At 38.6% G+C, this 27,052-nt stretch overlaps 1 protein-coding gene across 1 annotated transcript in view; it reads left to right on the top strand.

Moving 5' to 3' along the window:
* Window positions 1-27,052, top strand: part of RANBP17 (RAN binding protein 17) — a 258,121-nt gene that overhangs the window by 187,713 nt on the left and 43,356 nt on the right. Inside the window, exons 21-24 of the mRNA XM_032768764.2 lie at window positions 5,588-5,695; window positions 9,516-9,598; window positions 22,647-22,861; window positions 24,375-24,513. Of these exons, the coding sequence (XP_032624655.1) occupies window positions 5,588-5,695; window positions 9,516-9,598; window positions 22,647-22,861; window positions 24,375-24,513 (545 nt within the window). The remainder of the gene's footprint in view (window positions 1-5,587; window positions 5,696-9,515; window positions 9,599-22,646; window positions 22,862-24,374; window positions 24,514-27,052) is intronic.

The following is a 27,052-nucleotide window of genomic DNA, read 5'->3' as shown; positions in this document are numbered from 1 at the left end:
TTGGAGAGGAATTCCAGTCAGAGTTTTCCTCAGGTCATTCTATTGGTGGTGATCACAAAATTTTTACCCCTTTGCAGAACGACCAGGGTCATCCACTGCTCAGAAACCCACAGATCTCCTCACTGCCCTAATGATCCCTACTCCCCTGTCTGGCTGCTCCTGTGGAATCATACTGCTGGGGACTCTCCAGCCTCTGGCTATCCCAGGACCCACCTTTTTTATGAAGAGATGGGTTGTGCAAGAAAGGAAATGGAGCCTCAGGCTGTATTAGGCAATTCTCATTTGTCAGTCCTATGTTCTCTCCCTGATCAAAACTGCAAAGCTCCCTCTGTGGGACCAGGAATGGTGAAGGGGATTGCAATATAGGAGTGTCTGATCTCCACTCCTTTTGCAAAAGACAGATCCATGTCTGGAGGGTCAACATAACATAGAAATCACCATGCTGAATCAGAATAATGATCCATCTAGCCCAGTATCCTGTCTTCCAACAGGAACAAGGCAATTACAATTGATCCGTTCCCTGTCATCCAGACCCAGTTTCTAGCAGTCATAGGTTTAGAGACATCCGGAGCATGGGGTTGCATCCCTAACTGTCTTGGCTAATAGCCATGGATGGACCTATCCTCCATTTACCTAATTCTTTTTTTGAACCCATTCGGTCCACTCCACACCTGAATCTAGGATGGTTTCCATTGTTTTTAATTTCCTGAACACCTGTTAATAGTAAATTTATTTTATTTTTTTACACAAACCCTGGATGTTTTGTTTGGACTGCCAGACAGCATTCCTTTAATTGACCTTAACAATAAAAAGATTAATATAGACACAGTAAGAGAAATTAATTTGTCCAAGGCTTTTCTGAGTCCCCTTGTTTTCGTATTCAGTTGCTTCTTTTCCCTCACATATCTGTACACAAGGACACAGAAAATATTCCCTTATCACCTTTGGCTGTAAACAAACAAACAAATTCATGCTTCTGTTCAGTGCATTTAGCTTCTGCTGGGTCCAGCTCCATCCTCATATTGATCTTAGTATTATGGCAGAGTAAGCTGCCATCATGTCAGCTCCTATTTAATGGATCTAAAGAGTGTAAGTTACAATGGTATGTGTGGTGAGAAGGGGAGAAAGAGGTTTCTTTTAATTTGGATAGGTATTTTTATACTTAATTAACATTGTAGTATATAAATTAATAACCTTTAAGTGTTGATTTGTATGTGTTGACATGCTACAATTGTAACTGCCCAAGTCTAATAATTTAGTTGTTTTCAAACAAATATTCCCCTGGTTTGAAAACCTTAAAGTGAAACTAACTATAAACAAAAACGAAACTGACTTAGATGATAAGTCATTACCTAAACTCAGAGAAATGCAGCAAATAAGCAGTATAAATAGACAAGAGAAAATTTTTAGTTTTAATAATCTAAGATGTTGTTAGGTAAATAAAGGAGGTTGTTTGGAAGCATTAATTTTAAATCAGTGGTATAAGAGTTCAGTAGTTAATATAATACTTTATCTCAAGTGTGACTGGATATATTTTGATTCTAATCTCTTCCCATTGATTTCAAGAGAGTTACACATATAATGAACCTTTGAGGATCAAACCTTTAATTTTTTTAGGTGTTCCAGATTTAGGTCATAGTTTTCCTCTATCTTATTTCTGATTTGAATAAGTATCTGGAATTTTACTTTTGTCCAGTAGATGGCAAAAATGAGCAGAAATGAATTATTTTAAGTCTCAGTTTTGTTTTTGATCTGGAAACAGTTGTGTCCTATATTTTACCATAGATTATGCTGATATTAGGGTCATGGTTTGGAGATGAATTGTCAGTATGCTGAAAGCTGTGTTAGATTGCCAAATAGGGTTGTTTTGTAGCAGGCTTGCTTATACTAATTGAGTTTCTGTAGCAAATCAGACTCCTTGGAAAAAGGCCAAAGGCTTTTCATAATTGTATTGACAGGAAAATGAATATGATAAATGGTGTTCATTCAGTTGAGACAAGATTTATTGTTTTCCTCTGGGCAAGGGATGAAGAGCAAATATTTATAATAATAGTAAAATTTGTTTAAAACTTGTATTATTCAATCTCTCAAAAGGCTTTATTAAAATATTTCCAAATATTTTTAAGTATTTTCCAATGGTAACGTTCAGGAACTTCCCAGAGAATTCCATTAATGAAAGATGAATAAGTAGATGATACAAAAATAAATAAATAAATATTTGGATATGAAAGTCATTTATTCTTCCTGAAATATAGATATGTCAAGTTGTCAATGATGATTCCAGTATTACAGCTTCTGAAAGTTTATATGCCTTTTATATTCAGAAATGTGGTTTGTGTAATTTGTAGGGCAGGCCTAAACATGCAGGTGAAACCTTCTATAAAAGCATGTCCTGTCTGGAGTAAAATCAGAATCCATTTTTATTGATGGAGATTATCCCACTGATAAAATATTTTATTTTGCTATTGACTTCAAGATGACATTTTTAAAATGTGAGTGTATTACCTATATTACTCTAAAGTGACAGCAAGCTGAAGTTTAAGGTCACCAATATGTCCATGGGGAGCCGGTGCAGGATCAGGGTTGTACCCAGATATTTTGGTACTCTCAATCAGTATTTCTTAAAACTAGTTGGGTACCCCTTTGGCACATTTTTTAACTGTTTCTTTTAATTGACATCAATTATTTAATGAACTTTAATGCCTGTGAAATAAGCAAGTTTGTACTAAGAAAATGTCTTGCCGGACTTAAATTACCTTATTAGGCTGACTCAGGGTTTTAGTCGGCAAAGCTAGGGTAACACTAGTATATAAAAAAGATGGTGATCTGTGTTTGGAGTTTCCTCTCTACTAGTCATTCACACAGTCCCCTTTCTTATATTGATGTTTATTTGCGAATGTGCCCCTTCTTTATGTGAACTTACAAGTAGGTGTGGAACATTTTGTTTTAAATAACCAATATACTTCTGGTTTTAAATCACTCTTCTAATAAATATCTATATGGCATGAGGCATTTTATAAGACTGTATGCAGAGGATTAGTCAAGAAAAATATTCACATTTGTATATAAGCAATAGTGTTTCCCTTTTAAAATCATAATAGTTTTTTAAAGTATTAAATTGTCATATGTTTTTCCAATTAGTGTATAAGTTAAGTGCTGATTTAGAAGAGCTGGACAATCAATTCTAAATATTTCAGCTCTATATCCACTGGAGCAGAGGCAGTATAAGGTTTTAAGCAGCCAGCCTTTCCTCTGCATCCAGTCCTGTCATAGGGAGCCCCTTAGTGTCCCTTGCATGGATAGGTTCTATGATGATGGTCACTTGTGTACATTAGCGTACTAAAGCTGATTTTATTTTAAATTGCCGTTAGTATTTATTTGTCTGACAGTAGCACTTAGGAGCTCTAGTCTTGGACCAAGATCCCATTGAGCTAGGTGCCATACAAATCCAGACCAAAAACACGGTCCCTGCCCCAAAGATCCTTCGCTGTTTGCATTTCACTCACCTTGTACAACGAAAATCAGTTAGTCAGTTTTGCTTTGTGAATTAGCAGGATTCCCCAATGATTGAGCAGATGACTGTTTAAAAACAAGTCAAAACTGTTTTCACTGGAATTTTTAAAAATAATAAATCATGGAAATATTTTTCTTGAGCCTAAGTTTTGTAAAATCTGGTTTCTGACAGTGGATGTAGATGTAACACTTGAACTTCTGAGTTCTGACATCCCTGTTTATATAATGGAGTTGCCAGCTCAGAATGCCCAGTTGTCTGTTTCCAGCATGCTGGCTGATACAGTTTTAGAAGAATTCAAAGATTTCACAAGTGCTCAGCTGCAGCTTTGAATGCACTAACAAAAGTGGCTTGTGTTTATAACAGGTTTCAGCAGTAAATGCAGTTGAACTGGTGCTGAATATGGTTTAAAGTCAACAGCAAACTGTTCAGCAGCATTTCAGAAACTCTGATTAAAAGCTGCTCCCTCCACTGATGCTCCAAAAAGCCCCCAGAGACAGCTTGGGCAGATAGCACTTTCTCACCACCCCATTTTCTGTTGCTAAATTATATTAAAAGACCAGTAGAAACACATTGAATATTTTTCTAATTTACTTTTCCATGTAAACTATTGATGTAGTTGTCACAACAGGGCTGCAATGTGAGCATTAATGGGAGGGGTTGGCATTCTGCATACTCTGGTATGCATTTGAGAACCCCTGTTCTACGACCTTGCACTCTGACAGCACTGAGCAATTACTTCTATCCAACAGCACTCTTATATGGGGTTCTGTAGGGTTCCATATTAGCCCTATCAGCATATATGAGGCCATTGGGAGTGGCAGTGAGGAAGCATGAATTAGGGTGCCTCTTGTATTCGAATACCATCCAACTTTACATCCCTATCCCTCCCAGTCAGCTGGTGCATTTTAAATGCTTTAGCCAGTGTCTGGGTGAGAGTGGTGTGGTTGGGAAGCATTTCCAATAAAACAAAGGTGATGTTGACAGATTTGTGCAAGTAGTCGAAGATATGGCAATGATTGTATATGCCCCAGAGGGTATTTGACCATGTTTTGTTACTTATGTACACAAGGTAGCTGTCAGATTTGAATCCCAATTATTTTTTTACAGAAATCTTGATGATAGATGCAACCATGTTAAGTCTGATAAAAAGAAAAGACCTCCTAGAATGGGACACTCTTCAAAGAGTGTTTCAGATATCAGGCTCTTCTGCTGTATACTGTGTATGCCTCCAGAGCCTCAGGCAGATGGCAGCAAAAACTCTCCAGAGTACTAGGACAAACAGACAGAATTAGCCACAATGCTTTCCTTCTCAGAGACAACAATATCATTCATCAGCAATGCCACCTATGATGACATTAGTCTCCACCAGAAGGGCCCTATCAACTCAAGGCAGGGCTTGATTAATTTTTCTCCCATTTAAAGTGAAATGTCTTTTGGGGTAAATATTGTCATTTAAAAAACAAAACAAAACCCCTTCCCAAATCCCCAGCAGATAAAAGACCCCCAAGGCAGCTCCAGAAAAGACAATAGGAAATCTTTCCAGCACAAATATAATACAAACTTTCACCGTCTTTTCTGATCCAATTGACCTGTGTTAAGTCTAACAAACATACAGGAAAGGTTGTTCCCTTCGCTTCTGTGGCTGAGAAAATAGTTCAGACTCTATGGCCTATTTGGTCCTTGGCTTCCTGTAGAGACTGCCAGCCAGGGTGCCAGTTAATACCAGTTATGGTGGGTGCAGGGAGTTTATGAACACATTGCCTGCTGGAAATTGGACAGAGCCCAGAAATTAATTTTCTATACACACTCAAAACTCTTTCCTTTGCCTGGAATTATGCCAGTTGTATATATATTCCAAATTTTACCTATTTTATACTTAATTTTTTTTATTTCCAAGGGATTTATTCTTCTAGGCACTGACAAACTTGGATGTATGGGTCCAGAGCCTCATCTAGGGTAAACTGGCATAGTTCTGTACCTGCCTCACCAACTTACCATAGTGGCGTTGAACTAAAGTTAATCTGAAAAATATTAATTTTTGGCATTTACATTCTTTAACTCATTTTATGAAAGATACACATCATACCTTCCCATTCTACAAAGAGCTATTGAGCTGTGGTATCGTGAAGCAGCATGTACAACTCCTATCTTGAAGCTTATGGCAGAGCTTCTGCAAAACAGGTAACAAGCATGTGAGAGCTGGGTAAACAATAAGTGGCACTTACTTTGTTCTGTCTACATTTTTATATCATGCCCATTATGGAGGTGTCCTGACTTTCTTAACTTTCTCTCTAATATCTTTTCGGACTGTGCTATGGAACTAGAGAGACCACAGCTCCACCAGTGTTCTTGCTTTGATTTGCTACAATGGTAGCCATTAAAAAGTCAACCCTTAAAGATGCAACATAGGATAATCTGTGACACTGCATGTATTTACTATTCAAAATAGACTGAAATAACTCAGACACGTCTCAGATGCCATGATGTGGTAACCATAGTTAAATGTTGACTTTTTAATGGAGATCACTGAAAATAGTTCACTGTCTAATTTCAGTCTTGTGTTCCCTGCAACCTCTAAGTAACACTAAATGTGCTTTGTGGTTTTAAACATTTATAACTTACTTTTTCAGTTCCCCTCCAAAGAAAATACAATTTCCACGTACATTTGTATGCCGAATGCTTCACTTATTCAGACTGGGGAAGAAAGGCCTCTAGGACAACAGTATTTCTAACCGACTTTTATATAACTTTTTCCCGTCTATGAAATCCTCTTGGCACTTGCTGGCTCATGGAAGAGATCCCACAATGATTTTCTGATCTGATGTAAATACCTTGGATTGCATGTGTTTCAGGCTATGTCTACACTGCAGTTAAAAATCCATGGCTGGTCTGTGCCAGCTGACTGGGGCTCATGGGTCTCGGGCTGTTTAATTGCAGTGTAGCCATTCCACTGTAGCCCAAGCTTTGAGACCCTTCCACCTTGGAGGTGTGCTAGAGCCCAGTCTTTAGCTTGAGCCCAAATGTCTACACCACAATTAAACAGCCCCTTAGCCCAAGCAAGCTGCAGGTTTTGAATTGCAATGTAGACATACCCTAAGTGAGTCTTCTGTTATTTGTAATGCCACAGAACCAGAGTATTTTGTGATACCCTCATGGAATTTGCGGATGCTAAGAGGATTGCCCAAAGAGACAAGAGACTTTGGAAGGGGAAAATGAAAGGGAGCAGGGGGATTAGAATGATTCTCTGCTAGAGCCCCCCATGACCTGTGTAGATGAGGCTTTCATCAGGGAAATCTGTGCTTTCCTCAGTTTGTTTTTCACTTGCAAGTTCATCTTTAAAAGAAAATAGATTAAAACTGTTTTAAACAAAACAAAAATTGCTTAACTGAATACTGGACCACTGGCTCTACAAAATTCAACTCTGCTCCCAAGAAAATTAGTGAGTATCACTGGAGTTTAAGCCCTGAATGTCAACACAGACCTTCCAGGTCAGTTCTCAGTGTGTTTTGCATTTGTGGATTGGCTTGCTGTGACATTACCTATTGTTTGTGTAGGTTAATTTCCTCTTTTTATCATGGTGAGTGTAATAAAGTACTTTTAAAAGTTTAATCTCTGATACCTGATACACCGTATTCTATAGACTATTTAACAGTGCTGCAGAGATAAGGCAGTTAAGAAAGAACCTATAAAAACACCAATAAAACTAAACAAAAGCAAAGTGATGCTAGAACATAAATCTCATGCGAGGGACAGCTTTTCAAACTACTTTCCATATTCTTGCTATTCCTCCATCTACTGGAATTTAGAAAATCTGCATTGTTTGTTTAAGAGAACATCACTTGGGATGGATTTCTTCTTTGTGTGCTGCCTTAGCTTTTACAGGTTAAAATGCATTAGACAGTACACTATGACAGGATTAAAATACGTTGTGAAGTATCAGTATGTTCATTATGCTGCTGTGATTTTGAGATGTTTGGTTTTTCGTTTTTTGCCTCTGCAAGTCAGCCGTCATTTTTGTGCTTGTAGAATACACAAATATATTGTGCAGTGTACATATGTTTTCTTCTCGTAAATTAGGGTATAAGCAGCTAGATTTACCCTGAAATTTGCACCAAATGGACCCTGTAAATAAGGATCCTGGCAGAAAAATGTGGATTGCAGCAAAGCAAGGTACCCACAACTTCCTTTGCATTAGGGGTTCTACAAGAACCCTGCAAAGCACCAAAAATGGGTGGCACACAACTAGGGCAGCCAAGGGATGCTCTGATTCAGTGCATTTAGTGGCAGGGCTCCTATGCAGTTCCCAATAGAGATTAAGGGTAACATTTGCATAAGTGACTTAGGAGACTAAGGCTGTGTAGATGAACAGTTAGTGCATGTCAAACTGTGGTGTAAATCTACATCCACTGGCAGTCCACGTGGACTCTGCTACCATGCACTGAAAGTTCCTAGTTCACTTTGATCTACTCTCGTTTCAAAGTGAAGTAGATCACAAGACCCTAGTCTCATTTTCATAAGTGATTTATAGGCTCTTGTTGACTTGCAGTTAGACTTAGAAACCTTAGTGCTAAGTCACTTCTGAAAATGGGGCTTAGTCTTCAAATCACTTAGAGGCTCTTGAAATTCGTATCTTAAAGCTACCTTTCTCCTGGGATTCTCCCAGGGGAGGGCATTGATGAAAACTTTGCTTGCCCTCCAGTGGTTATATCCATACTGAGTACACAGTAGCTTTTTCTGGCCTGTGGAGATGGTATACCAGCAGAAGCAGAGGTGAGACTTGTCTATGGTGTGATGTCTTTCAGGTCTAAGTATATGCATAAGCATGTGTATATGCTCGTTATGAACTGCACTCTTGCATCTGGCTTACATTTGGGCTTCTCTACAAGATAGGGTAATGCCCACTTACAGTCAAAAGCACGCTTACATGTTTAGCATTATTAATTGGTCCATGTAGATCCTGCTGGTGTGCACTAAAGGCTCCTTACTGTGCTTTAACACTTTAGTGCACGCTAACAAGGGTCTTCATGGACCAATTAATGCGCAGCACATTTGTGCACTTCAGAAATCACACTCCCATAAGTGCACATTACCCCACCATGGAGAGGATGCATTTATATAATTGAATTTGTAGTGGGAATTAACTGATGAAATAAGCTATTGGGATATAGTAGTTAAGGTAAGAGTATAAACTAATTGTTTGTATTAGGAAGAATTTGTAGCATTCCTCTGAACTGCAAAAGCTTATTATTAGTAGAATCATAGAAATGTAGGGCTGGTAGAGATCTTGAGAAGTCATGAAGTCCAGCCCTCTGTGCTGAGACAGGACCAAGTAAACCTAGACCATCCTTAACTGGTGTTTATCCAGCCTGTTGGGGACTCCCCAGCCTTGCTTAGAAGCCTGTTCCACCGTTTAACTACCCTTAGAGTTAGAAAGTTTTTCCTAATCTCTAACCTAAATCTCCCTTGCCGCAGATTAAGCACATTACTTCTTGTCCTACCTCCAGTGGACATGGAGAATAGATCAGTGTCCTCTTTAGAACATCCTTTAACATATTTGAAGACTGTTACCCAGTCTCCCCTTAAGTTTTCTTTTTCTCAAGATTAATCACACCCACATTTTTTAACCTTTCCTCGTAGGTCTGGTTTCCTAAACCTGTTGTCATTATTGTTACTCTCCTCGGAATTCTCTACAGCTTATCCACGTGTCTCCTAAAGTGTCACACCCAGAATTGGACACAGTACTCCAATTGAGGCCTCAGCAGCACCGAGTAAAATGTTACCTCCTGTGTCTTACATACAACATTCTTGTTAATACCACTAAGAATATTAGCCTTTTCCCAACTGCATCACATTCTTGACTCATGTTCAATTTGTGATCCACTCTAACCCCCAGATCCTTTTCTGCAGCATTACCACCAGTTTTTGTTTGCTTTTAGGAATGAGCACATTGCTGATTTTTTCCCACTGTGACAATGTGAATATTTTTGCTGTTATTTTTTAGGTCACAGCGTTTAAATTTTGATGTATCATCTCCTAATGGAATTCTTCTCTTCAGAGAGGCTAGTAAAATGATTTGCACTTATGGTAGGTATCTGTTAATGTTTTCTTTGCAGTATAATTCTTTGACTGTTTTGTGAGGTAAAAGCCCCATTACTTTCATTCCCTTGAGCCTTGATGTATTTGTGAACAGTTAACAGGAGTATGAAGTGTTATGGCCAATATCAGCACATTATCCTGTACTCCTTGTCTGATACATACCTTAGCAGCTCAATTACGCTCATAGACCATGGAGTGCACTACTTACATCATTTGTTTCTTGCAGACATGCATTCCACTCAGGTGTGTTTACTCCCAGATCACCAAAGCCAGAGAAATTTGCTTAGCAGTACCAGTAGAGGCAGTGCTTGTTCTCTTTGCCTCATAGCCCCTCCTCTGACTGTATAACAATGGCACTGCCCCAGCCCCTCTCAGTTCCTTCTCACTGCCCGCAGCTGGAGTTGGAGTGCTCTGGGTAGTTTTTCTTCACACTGCCCCTTGTTTCTCTCAATTATTGAAAATTTCTTCTAGATGATTAGTTAGTGGTTTTTTAGTAGTACCTTAGGTTAGTTAGCTGCTGTTTACTGGTGGAATGCCTTCCCCAGGATTTAAACCTTGCCCATCATGGGCAGGAGGGAGGAGGGGCTATTCCAAATAGTGATCCCCATATGCAGTGTTTGTTGTGCCTGGGAGAGGGGCACATTAAGGACAGGTGCCCTATCCCTAAGTCTTTCAAGGAAAGGACACAGGTAGCAAGGGATCTGAGGCTTAAGCAGCACCTGATGGAGCAAGCCATGAGGCGTACGTCAGCCCCAAGGATGGGATCAGCCCCTCAGCCATCATTGGATCCTTTAAGTACCAGTGTTCCTCAGCACAACTCAGAGGCAGCCTTTTGATGTTGTCTCAATACCAAGGAACGGGTCAAAGGTCCCTCATGGGTACTCGAGCAGCCATGGTGCCAGTCAGCAGCCAGTGAGAAATCATGTCAAGAGAAGAGCAAATCCACTCTCAAGGACAAAGAGACAAAGAGGTTGGCTCTCATAGGCAGGAAAGTTTATTTGCCCTCCCTACAAATGGAAACTGCAAATCAACAGGCATTGTTCTCAAGATATAACTTTGTAAATTGGGACTCTGACAAAATACATGGAGCAATTGCATGATTCTTCTAGGGAGGACTTGAAGGCATTTGTGACGGAGGACAGTCTGGTGCCCAAGATGTCATTGCAGTCAGCCCTAGGTTTAGCTGACACAGCCTCCAGAGGTGTGGCTACAGCAATCATGATGAGAAAAGCATTGTGGTTGCATAATTCAGCATTGTCTCCAGATGTACAGCAGAGTGTAAAGGACCTTCCTTTCAATGGTTGATATCTCTTTTCAGATAAAACGAGCGGGACTTCTGTCAGTTGAGTGCAACAGATGCGATCTTCCGTAATTTATACCGAAACCTCAAAAAGATTAATTTACTGGGCAACATTAGCAGAAATACTGTTCCCAAGTGATATTTTAGACAGACACTTTACCAACCAAGACAAAACTACCCCAGGAAAGGAATAGATCTCACAAGAGAAGGTCTTCAGGGTCTCGTTTTACTCAGCCACTCCATCTCCCTCCATCACAGGGCAGAGAGCCTATTTGACTAGCATGTCAGGAGCAGCAGACCAGTTGTAAACATCCTAACCCCATCACCTCAGTTTGGGGACAGGCTTGCCCACTTCTACACTGCTGGGAAATAATAGCCATGGACAAATGGGTCCAAGACACTGCATTTGGGTTACGCCATACAATTTCTATCTATTCCTCACTCCAACCCTCCAATCTTATCCCTTTTCAAGGACCCCTCTCACAAATAATTGCTTTTCAGCAAGTTCTCTGTGTGCCCTGGGAGCTATAGAGGAGGTCCCTCATTAATGTGCTGGATGAGGCATCTACTCCGGATATTTCCTAATCCGCAAGTCCATGGGAGGAGTGAGACCTATCGTCAATCTTTGCAATCCCTACAGATACATCAAACATATCAAGTCATACATGGTTGCTCTGGCTACTATTCCTTCTGGTCCGAATTTAGCAATTGGTTTGCTGCTCTTGATCTCCAACACACTTATTTTCATGTGTTGATCTTTCTGGGCCACAGGAAGTTCTTGAGATTGCTAGTTGGCAATCATTATTGCCAATACACAGTTCTGCCCTTTGGCCTGTCCTTGGCTCCGTTTGTCTTTACCAAATGCATGATGATAATGACTGCCCATCTCAAGAGGAATGGAATTCATGTCTTTCCATACTTGGATGACTGGCTAGTAGTCTGAGAAGCAAGTCCTCAGTCACATCCCATTCAAGTTAGATCTTTTCAATCTGCTAAGGCTGATCCTGAACAAAAAGAAATCAGCACTGAACCCTAGCCAAAAAATCGAGTTAATTTGGGCCCTACCAGACTCTACAAGTTCAAGGGTCTTTCTCCTGATTCTTTATAATTCAGCATCTGTGACTGGACCTCCAATTGCATCATGCACTCTCCAGCAATTGTTGAGACTAGTCCAGCATTCAAGTTACCACTCAATAAACGTTCTTGTGTGAGTACCTCAGGAAATACTGAACTCCCGGCAGTGGTGGACAATTCAAGACAATGTGTGTCAGTGGATTCACTTTGTCTGACCCACACCGACAAGAATGTTTATCACCGATGCCTCTTCCATAGGCTGGAGAGTGCATCAGGGATTGTGAACAGAACAGGAAGCGTCTTCTCATATCAATGTACTGGAGCTTCAGGCAATATATAACATGTACCAGGCCTTTCTGGATCACATCCAGGGAACAACAGTGCACATAGTCACGAACAATACCATTATGATATACAGTGTCAACAAGTGTCAAAGAAAATGTCATGCTGGTAGCAGCTCACTTACTAGGTTCTCAGAATCAGCTAGCCAAGCACCTCAGCAGTACCTTCTCGGACAATTACGAGCGGTCGCTAAAGAACAGTGTTCAGGGCCCTCTTCGAAGAATGGAGCCTCCCTTTCATTGATCCATTCATGACAAAGGACATAAGGAAATGTCGTCAGTTCAGTTCCCGAGCAGGGTTCAGTCTGAGATCACTCACCGCATTTCATCTGAATTGGGGTCCAAGTCTGAAGTATGCTTTTTCTCCCTATCCCTCTAATCCCTCAGGTTAGCCTCAAAATCAAATTGGACCATACCAAGGTGATCCTGATTGTCCCAGTATGGCTGAAACAATGTTGGTTCTCCAGCCGTGCACTGTCAGTTTGACCTCCCAAGTCTCTCCCTCTTCTCCATGTCTTGTTAACTCGGCATCATGGCCACATTCTTCATCCAGTGCTGAACAGTCTACACCTTTCCTCAAGGATGTTGCATTGCTGGATGACGAGAAAACTCAGTGCTCAGAAGCAGTTAAAGAAGTTCTGCTTATTAGTAGAAGGTCATCTATTTGTCTTAAGTGGAAGAGGTTTTTGATTTGGGTGATCTCAAAGATAATTCATCCTGTGTCAGTCTAGATTCAGAATTTCTGGACTACTGGTTGCATTTGAAGTCTTTGGGCCTGACTCTTAGCTCCTTGAGATTTCATTTGGCTGGGATTTCAGCTTTCCACCCTCTTATTCAGGGAAAGTTGGTCTCAGGCTGGCAAGCCATGTGCCAGCTCTCACCAAGGTTTTAGGCCTCAGCCAAGCACTGACAAATTCACTGCTGGAATCCAGTCTTTCACCTGTGTGTTAGCATAGTTAAGATGGGCATTTTATGTATACCAATGTGTTTAGTGTTCAGACTTTATGAAATACTTGTAAATGGCTGCATGCATTAATCTCACTTATGATATCTTAATCATATGCTATGAAGTAATATTTAAGTGTTTGCTTTATAACTGTAAAAAATATTTGCTCTGAAACGGTGAACCTTTCAGGAGGAATCATCTCCTGCTCACCAAGAAGGCTATCAAAACTAAATGGGCCATTGTGAGACATCACAATACAAAGACTTTTGTTAATTGGCCCTTCAAACCTATGAAGAGGCTAGTGCTGAAGGGCTTGTTCCATCAATTTGAATACTGGAAGAAAGAAAAAAATATCTGACAAGAAAATTTTTCATCTTTTTGCTGTTTGGAGTCTCACAGGCCCAGAGCTGTGAAACAGAAACAGAGAGCCCTAAAAGACATTCATATCTGACACTTTACTACAACTGTGTCACCTTTTAAAACCAAAGACTGTAAGTCATTTGTGTGTGTAAATTTGCTTGCTTAACCTTATAATAACTATCTCATTTCTTGCTTCCTAGTTAATAAATCCTTAGTTTACTATAGAATTGGCTACAAGCATTGTCTTTGGTGTGAGCTCTAAGGTACAAATTGACCTGGGATAAGTGAGTGGTCTCTTGGGACTGGGAGCAACCTGAATATTTTGTTATCTTTGGTGTATAGCATCCAACTATCACCAAGTTCAGCTTTCCTGAGTGGCAAGATAGACTGGAATGCCCAAGGGGACCCCATCATAAGACTGTTATAGTGCTTCAGGAGTTCACATTTGTTAGTAAGTTGGTGAAATCTAATTCTAGAACACACCCCAGTTTGGGATCTCTGCCCTGCTTTTTGGCAGTCTGCTCTGAGGTTGACGCACACAGTTATGAACCTCTTCAGACTGTGTGACGGTCAGTATTTTCAAATCCTATGGTAGGTAGTTTTCTGAAAGGCATTGTCCATCTTTTTCCACCGATGAAGAAAATGGTGTCGTGGGACTGTAATATGGTGCTTGTGGCACTGCAGGGTCCACCGTTCGAGCTGATAGCAACATGCTTGTTAGCTCTCCAATCCCAGAAGAGACAGCCTTCTTGTTAGTTATAATGTAGGCTTACAAGTCAGTGAATTACAAGCCTTAATGGCAGATTCCAGTTCTTCAAAGACGAAGTAGCTTTAACGCCACATCCAAAATTTCTATTAAAAGTGATATCCCAGTTTTACTTTAATCAGGTTATTTACTTACCTGTATTTTTTCCCAAACCACACTTGGGTGCAAAAGAACAATTCCTTCATACTGTAGATGTGAGAAGGTTTTTGGCATTTTAACTGGAAAGGCTAAACCATTTTGTTTGTCACCTCGTCTCTTGGTATCTTATACTGAGCAAATGAAAGGACAATCAGTCTCAGCTCAGCCCATTGCTAAGTGGATAATGATGTGTATTACTATGGCTTATGAAACAACTCATATTGTGCCTCCAAAGTTATTACAGGCTTGTTTGATGAGACTAAAGTAACATCACTAGCGTTTCTCAGAGATGTTTCTATAGTAGGTATCTGCAGAGATGCAACATGATCCTAAGTAGAAACCTTTGCTAGACGTTAGACTATAACCACAGAATCTGGGGCCAATGCAAACTTTGAGAAGACAGTTTACCGTCTCTGAGTAAATAGATTCTGAGCCCCATCTCCTCAGTGAATGGCTTGTGAGTCACCTGAGTGGAATACATGTCTGCAGCAACTCGAAGAAGAAAAGACAGCTACCTGTATTGTAACTCTTATTCTTCGAGATGCGGATGCAGACATTTATTCCATGACCTACACTCTGTACCCTCTGCACCTGGGTTTGGTGCAAAGAAACTATAGGGTGCACCGCAATTATATAGCTGAGGAGGAGCTATGAGGCAAAGAACATGATCATCACCCATGGGGTACTGCTAGGTGACTTTATCCAGCTTTGGTGCCCTGGGCATACTCACACTTGAGTGGAATACATGTCTGCATCCACATCTCAAAGAACAACAGTTATAACATGGGTAAATAACTGTTTTTTACTTTGTAGTATGTGTCTTCTATCGACTTTTTATGTATTCTTTTCAGAAATGAAAACACTCTTTGGATGTTTGATCCAAAGCTACAGGTTGATAGCTCTGGAGTGACTGCGTGTATCCAGAATATATTCCAGCAGTTCCAAAACATAATGGGCCCATAACAACTTCACCCTTGAGCACTGTTTAGACATTTATAAGTTGCCCCATCTTTTCAGCTCAAGACATGCACACAATTGAAACAGGTCTCTGACATCAGCTATATATATATTGGGATTCAATCCATATTTTGAAAGAAATGTTACTAAGTTTTTGTAATGCCACTTTATTTTAAGGAAAGACCATATAAATCCTTTTTTTTTTGTTTGTTTTTTTTTTTGGTTTTTTTTGTTTGTTTTTTTTTGTTAAAGAGACAAAACTGGTGTTTTTAAATTTGTGTTTACTGCACTTACGGATACATTGTGGGGCTGGAATTGGTATGTGTTCTATGGCTTCTTGTTAAAAGATACTTAGATGTAATTACACATTTGATTTGTAGTGTACAGAGGCAGTCAGGATATGCAGACTGCAGAAAGCACTTATTTAGGGAAGGAAAAATGATACCAAGTAAATCTTATTTCTAATAAACTCATCTCCACCATTTTATTTTCAACTACATCAGTTAGTGTGCTGCCACGGTTTTTTCAACCTGTTCTCAACTAAATTTATGAGAGTGATTAAATAAAATAAAAAACATTTCAGCTCAGGAAAAGATAAAAACTGGTAAACTTTTAAGCATCCTAAATACTATTAGCTATGCATTTAATTTAGATTTAATTGCTATGTGCTTCCTCTTGATGATCAAAGAGATAGATAGTTATGTTGTTGCTTTAAGCCCAGTTGACTCATTCTTCCTGGATCTCCGTGCAATCCTGCTGTCCATTTTTTCCTGCCTCAATCGACTTTTACCATCCTTTTTTTCATTTTGAAAAATCACCTAGTCATTGATCACTCATCAATTAGTGTATGCCTTGTAACCCTTGCCCTCATCATCTACTCCATCTTTATTGGATCGCACCCTGCTCCATTCATAACTGATGGTAACTTTTCTCCACATTCTGAAAAAAACTTCACTTGCTAGCTGCTGTCCCAAACACCTTTTATGGTGGACCTGGGAAGCCCAGTAAATTCTCAGACCCCCAAAAGATTGTCAGCCCTTGCCAGGAGGAATGTAACATCTTCTGGGTCTTGTGAGACATGAGCTGTGCTATTCAAAGGAAAGGCCTAAAGCAGTACCAGATTTAAGATTAGTAGTAGAGTTGAAGAGATTACTGGAACCCCCATTGGGACAGTTACCTCTCCCTATTCCTGAAGATGCTATGATGGAAGATGAGACAAAGCCTCAATGTTTCTAGTTCTATGATTTGTGTTATGCAGGAGGTCAGACTAGATGATCACAGTATCTTTCCTGGCCTTGGAATCTATGAATCTGCCATAAATAATATATTTTAAGATAGATTTGATTATTTCAAATAATTATGACAAGATTTCCAAGTACCATAGTATTTATCTGCCAAGCTGTCCTGCAGTGCTCAAGACCTCAGGGCAGACTGTTAAGAACCAGGGTATGAACCCCAAATTGGTTGTGAGTTCTGCACTTAGATTTTACCAACCAATTATCAAGTGTAAATGCCTCAGGCACTATAACGGTCTTAACATGGACTCTCAGATAGTATCCTTGGGTACTCCAGTCTGCTTACCCCAGGTCAGTTGCACTTTAGATTTCATACTGTAGCCAATCCTATAATAAAGATATATTAACTAGGAAAGGAAATAAGGAAGTTATTTGCAAGGTTAAAGCAGGTAAACATATCTACACACAAATGAGTTCCAATCTTAAATTTCAAAAAGTAATAGAAACTGGTTACAGATGTTATTAGTGAGCTTAATGTATGCGCAACTCACAAATATTCAATAAAGTCTAATCACTAAAACATATTCTTACAATTCTAATACCTAATTTAATAATACTGACACACTGGTGAGCCAGACTGGTTCCAGCTAAATATCTGTCAGTGTTCATGGGAACTTTGGCATGAGCTGGCACCTTCTCTGCCAGCATCACAGGGTCCACGTTGTTTTGTAGTTTTTAATAACTGTCCATAGTCCTTAGCAGCGTTGAAAGGGCTCTGGAAGGCAATAATGATCTTTTCAAAGACTGATTGTGACAGATTGGGAAATCATTAACTTTTCTTTTCTTGTATGAGTAATTGGGGTAATCTATGTGGGCAACACATCTTGAAGAACCACAGTTACTGTAGGATAAGTAACCCTTCTTTCTTCATTTTCATTTTGTCTCCTTTTGAAAATGTTGATAAAGGAGATGTGGGTCCTACTATGCCAAAGAGAGACTGACATGATTATGGGCATGTTTAAAGGCAACCAGGTTTTCCCAACACGTTTGAAAATGTTTGAATCAGTCTACAGGACGAAAACATACAGGTGAAGGTGTCTGGGTTACAGTGAACCTTGCCAACACAATTTGGTATTTCTCTGATTTAGTTTGTTATAACGGGCGGTAAAGCCATTTCAAGAGACTAAAATAAATTGGCTTACAATCATCACTATTAAAATGCCACCATTTATCACCAGTCACCACAAGATAGTGTCTGACATTTTAAGTATAGGGAAATGCTGTGGAATCTCATATGTTGGCCAATATTGACTTTTTATGGCAACAAAACTATGTTAAGAGCAATTTTAATTTATTTTTAGCAAGATGCAATGGAGGCACTCTATCTCAGAGTAACTAAACTGTAGTCCATAGGATTTTATCATTCAATTGACATTTCTTTAACATTTAGGGGTATACTTCTGAGTCTTTGGAAGGGGGCAGGTGGTGTTTTTTGGAGCAATGAGCAAAGGATTGGGAATCCAGAGTTCAGGATTCTTATCCTAGCTCTGGCGATGACTCACTGCATGGTCTTGGCCAATCCAGATCACCTTTTTGTCAGTTTCCCAATCTGTAAAATAGGGATAATGCATCTTCGAGAGAGAGAGAATTAATTAGTTCATGTCCCTACAGTCATTTGAATGTGTAAAGCACTATATAAATTATTATTAGAGATCTCCGGCTAACTGGAGTATCTAAATCCCTATCCTGTCCTTTGAAGGATTACACCCCTTGTTAACATGTTTTTTTTTTAAACAGAAGTTGAGAGTCTTGTATAGCAACATGATTTTATGAAGTGGAGCTTTAAGAAAAACACCATACAACACAAGACTAATGATATAATTGCAAAAATTGGCAACACAGATGCATATTTTATATAAATGTGGAAATAAACTTAGTTATAGTGTGATTTACATCAGTAGGTGAAATGAGGGATTATGTTAATACAGACTTTTTCTCTATTCCTCTCAGATAATGATATCCTCAATCACAGAGACATATCTATATCCAGTTGGTAAAAATTCTGCTTTTAGAATTCTGACTGGCACCAAACTAACAACAGGAAAATTTCAGATCATGGCTCAGTTACACTGAGGATCCTCTTGATCTATAAATCAATTCAAAACCTCGGTACAAGCTGTCTCTCTGTCTGGTCAACCCTGCAATGCACAAGCAGCAGCTGAGGTCATCTGATGCCAGTCTGCTTTTTTCACCAGTACCTAAATGTGCTGCACTGGTGATTATTATTACAACTCTTTGGTTTCCTCAGTCTGGAACTCCTTGATCAAAGCTGTCTGGCATGTGATTCTTTCCTTTTTTTAAATATACACACTGAATGTCTAAGAAAATGTGACCTTCCTCTGGCAATAAAAAACTATTGCCTCAGGCCTTGTTTCTCCTACAGTACCGTTACGTCAACCATGCATTTGCTGTCTGGAAATGCACTTTCACTCTTGTCTTATTTCTTAAATATGAATGACTTTTCTGAACATTCATTTGGGAGGACTGTACACTTTTTTCCACTCACAACTTGCATTTTAGGTGGATTGGCATGTTTATGGACTGCTGTGTGTACACAAACACATGCTGCATTCTGTATTTCTGTATTCTTTAAGAATTATGTGTTCAAGTAAAAAAGAGAGCATATCTGCAGATTTATATATCTCTTCTCTCCACTTCACTCTAAGTGGAACACTCTCTATAGTGTCCTATGTAATGGCAGATTGGTATATAGGGATATCTTACATATTGCAATGAAGAGTATGGTATAAATGCCTAAGGGCCTCACTTCCAGAGGTACTGAGTATCTTCAACTCCCGTTGTCTTTAACTGCAATTCTAGGTGCACGGCACTTCTGAAAGTCAGACCCTAAATAAATGGATACTTACCGTTAAGTCTGTTTACCACTTGCTGTGCTGTGAATGCTGTGGCACCAGCGACTGAAATCTCCATTACAATACCTTGTCACTAACATGGATACTCTGGCAAAGGCAATTTAGTTTAAGCAGACTTTGTGATAGAATTCAGTGACTTAAGTGGTGTGAAAAAAACCAGTCCTACATTCATTTGGACTTGGCTTAGGCTCCTGCTTGAGAGGTAAACTCTCATTGTAATACTCCATAGTTAGTCTGGCAAAAGATACTGTGTTGTATCCCTTGCAGCCAGTATGACTGAATGATAAAAATCCTCAAGGATACAAATAATTTAAAAAATTACAGTCAGTGGGGGAATTTGACAGGATTTGGGGACAATGAAGTCCACCATTCTTAGGAATATTCCGGTCATTGAATTTCACTTGTAGTTCTATATATACAAGTTTAATTCTTAGGGCTTGTCTACATAGGGACATCCAGGAAAGTTAATCCAAATTAATTAAAGATGTGAATTTGAACTACATTAATTAAACTGCGTTAAATCCCCATGTGAATGCTATTATTCAAAATTGGAGTGGCCTTAATTTGCTTTAGCTCAATTCACTTTGTAATTCATTTTAACTAATCCACTTCAAAATCACACCTTCTGTTAATTCAGGTTAACCTTCCTGGATGTCCCTGTGTAGATAAGCTGTAAATCTCCTTGTTATATGTTCTTAGGTTCTCAGCTGAAGAACTGTGTTCCAGTGCATTTTGGGAGCACCTATTACTTTGTTTTGTGGTTTCTTTACATTTTTAGTAACACCTCTACCTCTCTGTTATAAGAGACTGACATAAAAATAATACTTTCAATATGCCGTTTTTATTTATCCACATTCTGTCATGATATACTTTGATATAAGTTTTTAATTTTGCTTCAGCTTTCAGCTGTTCTAGCAGCTACTATACAGGGTCAGCTTTGAGGTTAGCCACAGTAGCACAAAACAATTTCCTGTTCTCAGAGACCAGGTAACATTTGGATGAGGATTAAATTTTACCACATTTTCTAGTAGCCAGAGACAATTATTTCTAATAAGCTTCACATTGCTTCTAGAACATGTATTTCAGAACACAGCGTTGCAATCCATTCAGTCCTAGCAACTTGATAAAATAACCAAAAATTTAAAAATAAATGTTAAATTGTTCCTTGCTGTGTTAGTATTATTAGATTTTTAATCTACTGCCCAATTTAAAAATTGATTGTTTTTTATGCTCAGCTACTATTTTTCTATTTCCTTCTTTTGTAGCTTAGTATTGGCGCTTACAGCGACACCTGTTGGTGGAGGAGAATGCTAAAATATACTGTTATCCACTGTAGACTCTCACAAATGCCTACATCCAGTTTTTGTCTCCTCTGGAAACTTTAGGCATCCAATTTTTGAACATCTTGGCCTTGAGCATATTGGTTATGTTGCTTGAAGAGTCTTTACTCATGTTTCATTGCTGGTGTAACTTGTGGCATATACCCTCCCCTTTCTCTTCTTTTCACTATAGTACTCCAATTCTATTTTATCCAGTGTTGTTATAGTCATGTTGGTCCCAGGATATTCAAGAAACAAGACCTGAAGAAGAGCTCTGGATAGTCTGAAAACTTGTCTCTCTCTCTCCAACAGAAGTTGGTCCAGTAAAAGATGTTATCTCACCCACCTTCTCTTCAAATTTATTTAAGCATCCAGGAGACTTATTTGCCTTCTTTTCAGTTGAATAGAACATGCCCAAGAATATTAGTATATAAAATGATACCATGTCTGTGTCTGTCTGATATTTGCTATGTGAAAGTTTGTTGTTTTGTTATCTGTTTTATCATTCCAATCCAGATTTTAAAAAGACAGTTTACCTTTTGTGGATGCAAAATATCCACATATATTTTCACACCACCAATAGATTTAGGGATTACATCCTACCACTTGTTTGGTTTAAGTACCCAACTGCAGGTGCAGATCATGTAGTTAGTAATTGGAGTGGTAGAACTTGCATCCAGAGTTAGTTGTGAGAACAAAATTAATGCAAGTACAATATTTACAGATACAAAATTGCATCAGCAGAACAGAAGGGTGAGTGAAAGCCCCTTTAAAATCAGGCCTTGTTATGAATTAAATGACATTAAGTACTGTCACTTGTATTGTTGGTTTATGTATTTATTTCTGAAGGATTACTTCAAGTGAGTGGAAGAACAGTAACAGAAAATCAGTCCTGAGCTTACATCTCACTTTTTAGCAGCCACCCTGCTATGAGAAGTGCATGGTCCAATGAGAAGTGTGCTTAAGCCAGAATAACAGTGCTTTATTCCAAATTAACTTAATCCACATGGACACTCTTATTCCGGAGTAAGAGTATTCACGCCTATTGCCTCATACTAGCAACACCAAATATTTACAGTCCTGTAATATTTTTACATTAGAAATACTGAGATTAACTGAGTGGGTCACATCTGTGGATTGGTAAAATAGTTGGTTTTGTAATGGACGTATCAGTGGTATGAGTGGTGTGTTTAATGTGTATGTACATAAACAACCATCCCAAGAGGCCACCGTGGTAATAGATCAAAACCAGGCTAAGTTACAGTATGGAAAACTATCAGTTAAGGCCCTGATTCTGCAGTCAGATCCACCATCCACACTGAAGACTCTGTGGCTGTGCTTGGGTTGAAAGGTCTGTGCCAACTGAGGATGTTGGCCTACGTCGGTAACTGAAACTCCATAGGTTATGTTTTTACTTTTTATACTCTTTAATTATTCAGCAGCTTTTTAAATATATTCATGCTATGTATGTAAAATGTTCCAATTGTTTTTTACTATAATTATGGAAACAAGAGCCTATCCAGGTAGGCAGTAATAAAAAATAAAGACAAAAAGTGATAAAAGAGTGAATGAAAAGGTTAAGTGACAGAGCTATCCAGATTTGCAACTGTTTATGTCAGTTTCTTTCTCTTCTTCTTCTTCTTTTTTTTTTTTTTTTTTCTGAACAGGTAATCAGATCCTGTCTCTTGGGACTCTGTCAAAAGATCAGGTTTATCCACTGAAACTCAAGGGCATTTCCATCTGCTATTCTGCACTCAAATCTGCCTTATGTGGAAATTATGTCAGCTTTGGCGTCTTCAAGTTGTATGGGGACAACCACTTTGACAATGTACTCCAGGCCTTTGTCAAAATGCTGCTTTCAGTATCCCACAGTGACTTGCTTGTAAGCAATTATTCATCTTGGGAGTCTTTATGTGAAATAAGAAATAATATCACCACAGGCTTTAAATTGTTATAATGAGACAGCAGGATCTAGAACAGCTCAAATGCAGTTTATATTTTAGTTTTTAAATATTTTTATTTGAGTGTATTTGTAATCACATCCAGAATATTAGTATTTACGTGTATGATAGAATTGTCATAGCAAATAGTAACATTTCCAAAATATTCACAAAAATATTTCTGGGAAAGAGAGAAGCCAGTTCTGGCTTTTTATGTCCGGGCAAACCAATGACTTCATTGGGGTTCCCTGTATGTAATTTAAAGCAGTATTTGGCCCTATATGATCAGTCAGCCTGGGATTAATCTGAATTTATATAACTGTTGTGGTGTGTTTTTTATAAGACAACATTAAAATTTTAACCAAACTTCTTTGGGATGTCTAGTCTCATGTCAATGGAGCTGTCACTTCTCAAAGACAAGAAATCAAGTGCATGATCAGCCTTAGCTTGGATCATGGAACTTTCTTCAGAACATTTTCATTTGGAGCTGCCATTTTCTGCACTAAGGGATGAATCAGATAGAGGTGCTAAAGACTCAGACTTTTGCCTTAGCTCTTTTGAAAAATTACCCCAGCCAAATACTGGTATATAGCTACACGATAATGGGTGCCCATGCAGCCAAGATTGACAGTCATGCCAGTAGTGAAGGTAATGCCCTTAATAACTCTCTCTAAAGCCTTGATCCTGCAAATGGATCCAGACAAGCAGATATTTATGCCCACACAGAACCCAATTAAAGTCAGTGGACACAAGGGTCCCTCTATACTGGTCAAGTTGCAGGATCATTGCACAAGACAGTAATCACTGTGATGCACTCAGCCAACCTGGGGTTAGTCTCAGAAAGTCTTCTACATACATGAGGAAGCACTAGCCACTGACCTGTCGAACTGGTCCCAGAACACTTGATCTGACTAATGTTTTATACCAGTTTTACTGAGCTGCTAATGGGATTTACCCTAAAAAGGTTGATATGACTTCATTACCCAGGGATTTTTTTAAACTAAAACTGAGTTTATGTATTTGTATGGCAACCTATAATCATAGATGTCCACCATAGATAGAAAGTTGTGATTTTTTTGGTAGAAAAAGGCTGTTAATTTAATAGAGACACCTCTAACCCGATATAACACGACTGGATATAATATAAATTCGGATGTAATGCGGTAAAGCAGTGCTCCGGGTGGGGTTGGGGGGAGGAGAGGAGAGGCTGTGCACTCTGGTGGATCAAAGCAAGTTTAATATAACACGGTTTCACCTATAACGTGGTAAGATTTTTTGGCTCCCGAGGACAGCGTTATATCGAGGTAGAGGTGTAATTGGGACTTATTACAGCATCATTCTGTGCATTTTTATAATCCTGTTAATATTTCAGCCAACTTTGCATTTTTAATGTTATAATTTCTATTAGCTCATAGTATTTCTTACTTTCTATCAACGTTTGTTTTTCTTTTTCAGCAATATCGAAAACTAAGTCAGTCATATTACCCGCTCTTGGAATGTCTCACCCAGGATCATATGAGTTTCATTACCAGTTTAGAACCTCATGTGCTAATGTATATTCTTACCTCAATATCTGAAGGACTTACTGCACTGGGTAAGTGTTACTTATGATTTAGCTAAAATAGGAATGTGGGGAATATGTAGTCATTAGAGTGAGATTTAAAAAATGAACAACTCAGCACCCAACCACTCTCCCTTAAGCTTCTACAATAAGTGGCCCATTAGAACGTTCATTTGCAGTTTAACAAATTATTGTCCAGAGACCATGGGAGATGGTGGGTGCTGAGCATTTTTATAATCTGACCACTTCTTTTAGGTGTCTAAATGGGAGCTGAGCTCTTCTCAAAATCTGGCCAGTAGAGTATTGCATTAATATTTTTAAATGATCTTTCTACAAATTAGAAACTAAAAATAATGATGTGCTTCTAGTTGGGTTATCATTGAAGAAGTTTTACAACAGTGAAATATAAAATGATTTATTTGTCCCATAATCCTCATAGTAGAGAATGTTGTTATATGACTCATTTTGCCCTTCAGAGATAAAATTTGTTAGCATATGTAACAGTAACCTCCAGCTGTTCACTTTTCATTTATCAGCATGACTGGTAGATGAGTAGAGATGGCTAAGCTAACCTTATCAATAAAAAAGAAAAACTAGGTTTTACATTATAAAGAATATTTATTGGCTGTACTTCACAGAGTAAACAAGCATCATACTTAGAATTATATTAAAAGTAGTCTGGTTGTAATTGGTCTTCATTCATTAGCACTTTTTAACAGATTATTGTCCAGATATTTGATTGAAACTGAAATTTGATTTCAATAGCTTAAATTCAGTCGAAATATGAGGGAAGAGTATAGAGCAGGGGTAGGCAACCTATGGCATGCGTCCCGAGGGCGGCTCACAAGCTTGATTTTCAGTGCCACTCATATTGGTCCTGGTCACTGGTCCGCGGGGCTCTGCATTTTAATTTAATTTTAAATGAAGCTTCTTAAACATTTTAAAAACCTTATTTATTTTACATACAAAATAGTTTAGTTATATATTATAGACATATTGAAAGAGACCATCTAAAAACATTAAAACATATTACTGGCACTTGAAACCTTAAATTAGAGTAAATAAATGTAGACTCGGCACACCACTTCTGAAAGGTTGCCAATCCCTGGTATAGAACCTTGAAGAAAGATGCGTATGTTGCAGTTACATTTTCTAACCACCCTAGAAAACAGGACCCTAAAATAATAGCCAGGAATGGCTCTCTTATTACTTTGTGCTAGGAGTTGTATTTAATGAACAGCCTGTAGGTATGATATTTGTTTATACAGACTTTCTAGTAGCTAGAGTTTATTACCTCTAAGGTCACTCAAACCCCGTAGTAATAAATGAATACACTGGGCATCACAGAGCATTCCAGAACTTCTCAAAACCGATTCCATGTTTCTCCTGTTAGAAAATGCATGCTTAGTGGGGAAGTGGACATTGAATAGATAAGGAGCATTACTAAGGAGTCCTTTGATCATTTTATTATATACTACCAAAATGCCAAATAAACTATTTGTCGAAAAAAATTAATTCAGCTCTACTTAGTTTGACACCCACCTCACCCCCAACTACTTTGTCTGGGTCATGTACGAACCTTAATGTAACTGATCCTGAAGCAATCTTTTCTACTAGTGTATTGACAATAATAGTTGCACAAGTGCAGTTTCTTGGCAGGTGAATTAATATCTGTCCACTTTCAGTTACATTGGACTGCTATCTACCAGATTTAGTCAAATTCCAGTTATGTTTCCCATTTTTCTCTTGCATTCCCTAGCATTTCTAAAGAACATTCGACTCTACATAAATGTCAAGTAATGAGACATACCCTTTGATTTGAATGAACCTCACTTGCACATTAAAAGGAACTCACTTGTCTTTCCGTGAATTGTCAGTCAGAAACAGAGCCTTTTTACAGCACGTCTGAGTGATAAAGTGATTATTTAACTATGATATCCTGTTTCTTAATAACATCAACATGTATTGAAAACTAATTTCTTGATGGGGGAAATCGATTCTGTCACATAAGCCATAAAATCAATTCATATATTCAGGTAGTTAACTTTACACAGTAAAATAAGTAATTTTCCTGTTCCTACAATGTGATGTCAACAAAAGCTGATCTTCCCTCAGTAAGAACAATTAATGGCCATGATCCTAAGGGAGTTAAGTGCCCAAATCCCATTAAATGTCATTGGGATTTGGGTTCCTAACTCTCTGGCTTCTTTGAAAAATCCCAACATATGAAGTAATACATGTTATTTGACAGTGAAGCAAACAATTATTTCATTTTTGTTCATCTTCCACAAGGCTTTCACAAAGCCTTGTGCCCTTTGAAAATGGACAGTTGTGATATAAATTAGATGCCTCTCTTAGTGAATTATATCCGTGCTGCAAAAGCATCTTGAAGAATAGCAGCATCAAGGCTGCAAGCAGTCTGATAAGGTACAATGTATTGTAAAACATCAGAACTTATGAATCATCTTCACAAATAATTATAAAAATGAAGTACCTCTCTTTTACTTAAAAAATGTAATCCCAGGAAATGACTTTTCCCCCCCTCCCTATGAGAAATGTCTATATATTTTCA

The sequence above is a fragment of the Chelonoidis abingdonii genome, chromosome 7 (assembly GCF_003597395.2).
Source record: "Chelonoidis abingdonii isolate Lonesome George chromosome 7, CheloAbing_2.0, whole genome shotgun sequence".
NCBI classification, from domain to species: Eukaryota; Metazoa; Chordata; order Testudines; family Testudinidae; genus Chelonoidis; species Chelonoidis abingdonii.
Note: the sequence above shows the minus strand (reverse complement) of the source record. Positions and strands in the feature narration are given on the sequence as shown.